Consider the following 6,937-nt stretch of genomic DNA (forward strand, 5'->3'; position numbering starts at 1 on the left):
GCTGTCTAAGCATTTTGCCGGTGTCTGAGCAGAGTGACCCGCATCCCCGACTGCCGGGGGCCTTACAAGCAAACCTCTCTAGCCAGAAGAAAAACATTATACACACAGCACATTGTATGGCATAAAATGGACGTTTACTTCTCCTGTTCCTTTAGGGACCCGTAAGAAACAACAATTCATGCTTCCAATCTTTACCGATCAGGTGCCGGGGGGCCAGGGGTTGCATACCTCTGCGCCCTCCACACAACCTATCACACAGCAAAACCCTTCTGTAGCCCTATTGGTCCTCAAGCTCCAGCCTGTGCCTTACTATCCAATGGCAAAATCAGACAAATAGCAGCAATAATCCACCAGCCGCCCCTCTGGACCAATTAGAAACTTTTAAGGGACTTACCAAAGAGCGAGAGAATGCCACACACTGTCCAGACAGTCAAGGACATGCCCACGCTGCCCGTGTTCTTCAGGATGCCTTTGGGAGAGATGAAGATGCCAGCTCCAATGATAGTGCCAATTATGATGGATATTCCCCTCAAAAGAGTCACTTTCTTCTTCAGCACAACTTTTCCCTCCTGGGCTGGCTGTCCGCTGTCCATAGAGGGCAACCTGCCATTAGCTTGCCCCTGCAAGTAGCTTCCATTAGAGACGGTGGTTACAGCAGCTTTCCTAAACATGCTACAGTGCCCCCAGCACACCAACAGCAAGCACAGGCAAACAAGTTTGCAGCAGAAACTCAAGGGGTTTTTTTTCCTCTCTGTATAGCCAACTACTTAGTCTCTTCCTCTGCCCCCTCTTATCTTTCCAGCTGCTCCTACGCACAGGTAGCAAGCTCCTAAAGTGTATTTGAGCCTTTCCTGCGATCTGAGCGCCGCTCAGGAACACCTGCGCTTTCACACTGCGAGCTGGTACTGCCCTATCATTGGAAACCAGCTCAGCTTCCGCGTGGACTTGTATTTAAGCTCTTGTCATACCAAGTTACTCTAGCTGAATGATGATGCAAATTCTCCAGGTTTGCATCAGCCATTTGAGAAACCTCTGGCATTACTCAGCATTTCTCTCTTTTTTTTTTTTTTTCTCTTTTCTTTTTAAACGGTAGGGGCATGTTGTGCAACTGACCTGAGGGTAGTGGGAAGAGCACAAAGCACTTGCAAGGGAACCGAGCCAATCAAGCTAAGCACATCGCCCTCGACACCCCGAGACACACTCCCAATTTTTTTTAAAGGCACTCGGAGACAGAAACAAAAGCCTGCCTAAACACAAAGCTCGTCAGAGCGCAAGGGGAAAAGAAATCAAACAGCATACGTCATCCCTGGGTCTAATCCAATTTATTTCTCGAAAAACTCCTCTTAACGAAAGTTAAGTTTGCCGGGCAAACTTCTCGTGTCACAGTTGATCAGCCTCTCTCACCTCTATGTTACTTATCTGAAAATCTCTATAAGGACCTGTAACTACCTAAAGGATATATACAACCCCTTTGTTACCCTGAGTTGCCTAGCAACACACCCAAATCAGCCTAATGAAAACCCGGGGTTATTTCCACAGAACAGTAATTTTCATACATGCAGTGTGTTTCTGGCATGTCAGTAAGCAACGCCGCAATGACACTTCCCCTTAAGAAATACTATTAACGTTTACAGCCACCTCGCGTGTGTGATCTGGCAGGAGGAGGAGAACACCCCAAAGCCCGGGGTCTCCAGCGGCTCAGGAGTCAGAAAGGGATTTCTGTGTTATCGTATAGCTTTCCTGACCAGATAAACAGGTAATCAGATGCATAAATACTTTTGTTTCACGACCTGATCATTCAAATTCAAACCTGAGAAATTAAACTCTTAAAGAGAGGAGCACTCTCATAAAACAGAGCAAAAATCAATAGCCTTCAAGTACTTGTAAACTAATCAAGGGACAGCCTGTGCAATATATGCCAAGGGGGAAAAATCCTTCGTAGCATAACTATTGCAGCTGCTCGTGGCTTCAGATTAGATCAGTGCAAAGAGAAATGATTACTGCAGTTACTGCTCTTACAGTTACTGCTTAATGAGGACCTAGGATTGGGGGGGGGGGGGACGACACACACGACATAACAGTTTAAACATTTTATCATTTGGAAAGCAGGCACTGAGCTCAGAGCACTACTGTGCTTTCAAATTTATATGAGAAAGAGGAGATCCTGGAGTATCAACACACTGCAGCTCTAAAACTTCAGTGTTTTTAAAGCCTCATATTTTCAGTTATAACTCACCTGTAATGATTTGCACTGAGATAGAAGGCGGCATAAAAAAAAGCTTATCTAGTTTAAACGCACACAGGTAAAAACAAAGTGAATGTAGCTTTTGGCTATGTACTGGCAGCACTTGCCTATTTTCCAAACACATCCTTCTCCCTCCATCTGCTGACGTGTGCAGCAGCTGATCCCTCACTTCCCCGCACAGCTCACGCTCCCGTTGTCACCGCACCATGTGCCCGACTTTTCGGGGAAGCAATGCCCCTCCAGCGTGTGCCATAGGTACCTGCACAGACAGACTGTCCTGCGGGCAGGACCTCCTCCGCTCACCGCGCGGCCCAAACCAAGCCGATTTGCAAGGCACCAGTTACGTGCAAAGCCACGAGTAGGCAGTGTGCTGTGCAGAATTGTTTTGCCCTGATGTACATTTCATAGGCTGCCCCCCAATAAGATTATAAATGCCTGATGTAAGTAACTAGATCAAAATCAAACCAGAAAAAAACATTAACCGCAGAACTGGGTTGGGCTGATGACCTTTATTTTAATTTTCAAAGGCCGTCTAATGAAGAAGCACATGACATCTTAAAACATCTAATACTTTAAGGTAATCATTCTTAACTAATGCTTACCCTTTATTTATACAGGAAGATGGTTCCAAGATCAAACCAAAAGCTCGCTAACCTCTCAGACGATCCCGAGGCAGCTCCCAGCAATCCAGCTGTCTGCATCAGCTATTCGGTAAAAAACACTGAACAGTATAATGGCTTTCAAATTTTATTTGACCACTAGCCAGAAGAATGCGTGTTTGCCCGTTGGACATAGCTATTAAAGTTCTCCCACGCAGGGAAAAGGGTGCTTGCTTCTTCTGTGGTGTAGGGATAACATGCACTCAAAGCTTAGGACCACGTGAAATTCCCAATGAAATTTCTAAGGTGGGAACTAAGGAAGTTTGGATACAGAAGACTCTTTTTCCTAAGTACTAGCAGCTTGCTAGTGATCATGCTATTTGTAGCCTTCCCAGTGACCACTGTTGTGTACATCGCTTCTCAATGCTATCCACTAAGAATAAACAAAAAAATAGGAGCACTTTTTCCTCCTTTGAGTTCAAGCCTTACTTCCAGTTAACAGTTCCACTCAGGATAGGGAATACTTATTTGGTTTTGGAGAATTATTTGTTATATTCTGGAAATTTCATGAGAATTCCATCACCTAAGCCCAGTCCCAAGGAGGGCACGAAGCTGGAAAAGGCCCATTACTGTCTGCTGCCCCCCATTATGCAGTATACTCACAAAATCCGTTCCGATCATTTGTAGCCCCACCAGCCACTTTCATTTCAATTATTCATCACAGAGCAAGGACTGTGGTATCACTACACAACCGCAACACACAATGCTCAGTGTCTTTTCAGAGAGCTCTTCTGAAAGTACAGGGCTTAACCTGTCCAACACTCAGAACAGCCCTGTTCTTCCATAAAAATCCACTCTGAAAACAGAACAAAAAGGTATAAGGTGCTATTTTCTTTAGACTGATGAAATTATTTGAAGCAATGTTTCTAAAACCGATGCTCTGAAAATAAACCTTCAACCTTTAACGGCAGCTGGTATTGTACACAGCTTTTTATTGTTTCTCTCTGTTTTTTGGTGGTGTCTTTTTTCTCAATTCATAGACGTTTTCTCCTGAACAAACATTTTAAAGCATAACCGAGATCATCACTGTGAAACAGTTTCCTTTTGAGTCTCACCATCAGCCCAGAACTACCTATCCAGTGTCTGTTTCAAAGAGAAATCTTTACCGGCTGAGCCCACGAGTGCCCCCTGACCTAGCCCTGCAAAGAGCTAACCCACTAGCCGAAGGTGCCAGCTCCCTGCCGCCGTCGCTGGGCTCTGCCGACCAGGACCGGCTGCACTGCTGGGACCTTCCACGCCGCGTATAACGTATAACCTGTCAGCCGCACCCACCACTCCAGCAAATTAAATACTTGAACATCACAAGGAATAATAATACTGCAGCATTTCACAGGCTGAATATGCCTGATACGAGGGCACCCCTGTTTTTCACACTAGCAGAGCTTGTGTCGATGCCTGGACACAGCTGTATCTCTGACTCCAAAGAAGCTACAATTTTGGTATTTCCCCTGGGGAACGCTAGGAAACACACACAACGTTCCCCTTTATGGGAACACTACAACACACACAGCAAAGTGAAGGACCTAAAATTCAAGCCTGGACTTGAGTTTCCACTTCTCAAGCCCACAAAAACTCCTTAATTTCTAGGTGTAGCAAGCATACCTTTACAATCCTTCCAGGCGTTTGTATATCAGCTTATTGCATCGAGCAAATCCAAAGAGTCACAAGCCAAGCCTCCAGGCCACACATTGCCACACTGACTGGAGATGCGGGAATAAAAAAGGAAGTATATCAAGACTGAAGAGGCGAGGAAAGCCCCAAACTCTTTTGTGTGGGTGGCATGGTATGAAAAAGTTGCTTAGAAAACCAAGCTGAGACTTCTCTGTATAATGCCGAGCTGTTTGAGAGTCTCAGAAAGCAGCCCTGTAGGAAGGCAGTAGTCTGGTTTCAAATGTCAAAGGAGGGCAAAATACCTAAAAGTATTTGTTTCATGATAATCTAGCATTGAAAAGTTTTGACTGGAGATTTTCTGCTCCTTTTGTAGTGTTGAGAAATAGTTTAACGAGCACTGGGGAGGGAATCATTAAGCAATGTAAGAACTAAGGTGTCATTGGGAATTAAGTGAGAATAGTATCATCATGGAGTATAAAAAAATTTCAGCAGATTAGGACAGGTTTTTAAGTTATAATGCAAACCTAGAACTGTGAGAAGACTAAAACAATTTGTTATTGTCTCTGCTACAAGTCAAAGCTTTAGTTAAAAATGGAATCACTGAGAATGTTGGGGGGAGTGTTATTTTGTAGTCAGAGACTCAGAAATTACTTGCTTAATTATTTTGCATTCCACTTTGTGACAGATACAAGGAAGATATTCAGAAGAAAAACAAAAAAAATGAAAGGGAATGAAATACACATCCAGCTCAGAGGCTTTAAAAATAAAACAAAGTCCTATAAGAAATCCAAAAGCAATTCAAATATTATTTCTTGTATTTTCAGTAAAAACCTTCCAACAACATGCCTACACAGTCAGCAAATAGAAATCTAGTTCCAAGAAGACTACAGACAACGAAGCAGTTTAGAAGGCAAATACTTCTGAAAGTTTCCCTGTCTCAAATTTGCTGATAGCTGCCAGCCAATTTTTACCTGGAAAAGAAAAAAAAAAAGGGGGGTGGGGGGGGTGGGAGGAGATTTCAGAAATCCCTCCTATTTTTCTCACTATTAAAGCTTTATTTCAAAAGGCATGATGATTTTGGCTGAACAGTTTCACATTTTAATGATTTTTTTTTTTTTTCCCCTCAAGCAGGCAAGAATCATTAGCACTTGATACAAAGCAAGAAAGCTCCACATGAGACGAAGCCAATTCTTACTGAAGCCCTGTGTATGTGAAAACATCATTGTGTTTTAAACCATTTCATTTTTCATATTCAGGATATATGCAATTATAACCTAAGCAATGCTGTACATCAATATTATTCTTGAGCTTTCTGTGTTTGCATTTCGCATCAGCAGAATGAGACAATTTTGAGACTCACTATGTTATTGTTCCTCAGCTTTTAGATGCAGACATTGAGATAGCCCATGGCTTTCAAGAAATCCAGACCTCAGAGTAAATTTCTGTCAAAACTGCATGTGCCAGATACCTGGCACAATGGCAAGACTGCTGTCGGCTTCAGGGAGTCAGGATTTTAGTTGAGCTGTCTCAGGCTAGGCTGGGCATGTGAACAGAATTAATCAGTGCTTCTGAAAAAAATTAGGATTCCTCAAGAAATCAAGATAGAAGCAGAATTATCACTGAGAATATTGTCTTTCCTAGCTCATTTCTTCATTTTCATTCTTCTGACAAGAATTATTCACACTAGATAAAAAGCTTTCAACGTGAAGAAATCATAAAACAGCTCCCTAGATTATCAAATTTAGGCTTGGCTATTTAATTACTCCCTATTTGCTTTTATTGTATTTTTCATACAATTTATACAGCATCATGTATACAAGACATAGGATCCTGGGGCATTTGCCTTATTCCTCTATTTGGCCAGGCACTGTACTTTATGTGATTCATGTTTTTCCGCTATGAATCGAATCATGTTTTAAAAGGGTTAATGATACTTATCCAAATTCACAGGTGTGACAGATTCAGACACTGAATTCTGTTATCAAAATAATCTATCCAAAATCTTGGAAAGGGGAATTTCAAGAACTTAAGCAAAGTTTTAATTTACTGACCACTCTATGGGGAAATCTCTCGGATCATTTGTCTTAATCTGAACTCCAGTTCCTTATTCTCACCCTTAACAGAAGGTCACCCTTTTCCATAAGGTTTAGCAAGCTCATTCCCCTCCTGTTGCATACAACTTAGACTAGATGGAGCATACATTCAAAGTTATTTATTTTTCTGAAACAGAAACCCACACTCTTACTCAAGAATAATTGTGATGGGATTTTTAGTTCCCTTCTCATTCCTCTCTCAATTGCCAGATGCAGCAATAGTTGCATCTATAGATTTCTCTTTTGGTTCATTTAATGTAGCTTTTTGTCTGGAGACCAAACAAGTCCTGGGTGCAGCCTCTTGCAGATCATGAGCACGATAAGGTCGG

General features: G+C 42.5%; 1 protein-coding gene across 1 annotated transcript in view; it reads right to left on the reverse strand.

Moving 5' to 3' along the window:
• Positions 1-5,423, reverse strand: part of SLC7A11 (solute carrier family 7 member 11) — a 63,467-nt gene extending 58,044 nt beyond the window's left edge. Inside the window, exon 1 of the mRNA XM_075751175.1 lies at positions 395-5,423. Coding sequence (XP_075607290.1) covers positions 395-671 — 277 coding nt within the window. The 5' untranslated portion in view covers positions 672-5,423. The remainder of the gene's footprint in view (positions 1-394) is intronic.
• Positions 5,424-6,937: the final 1,514 nt, after the last annotated feature.

This window comes from Balearica regulorum, chromosome 4 (genome assembly GCF_011004875.1).
Source record: "Balearica regulorum gibbericeps isolate bBalReg1 chromosome 4, bBalReg1.pri, whole genome shotgun sequence".
Taxonomy (NCBI): Eukaryota; Metazoa; Chordata; class Aves; order Gruiformes; family Gruidae; genus Balearica; species Balearica regulorum.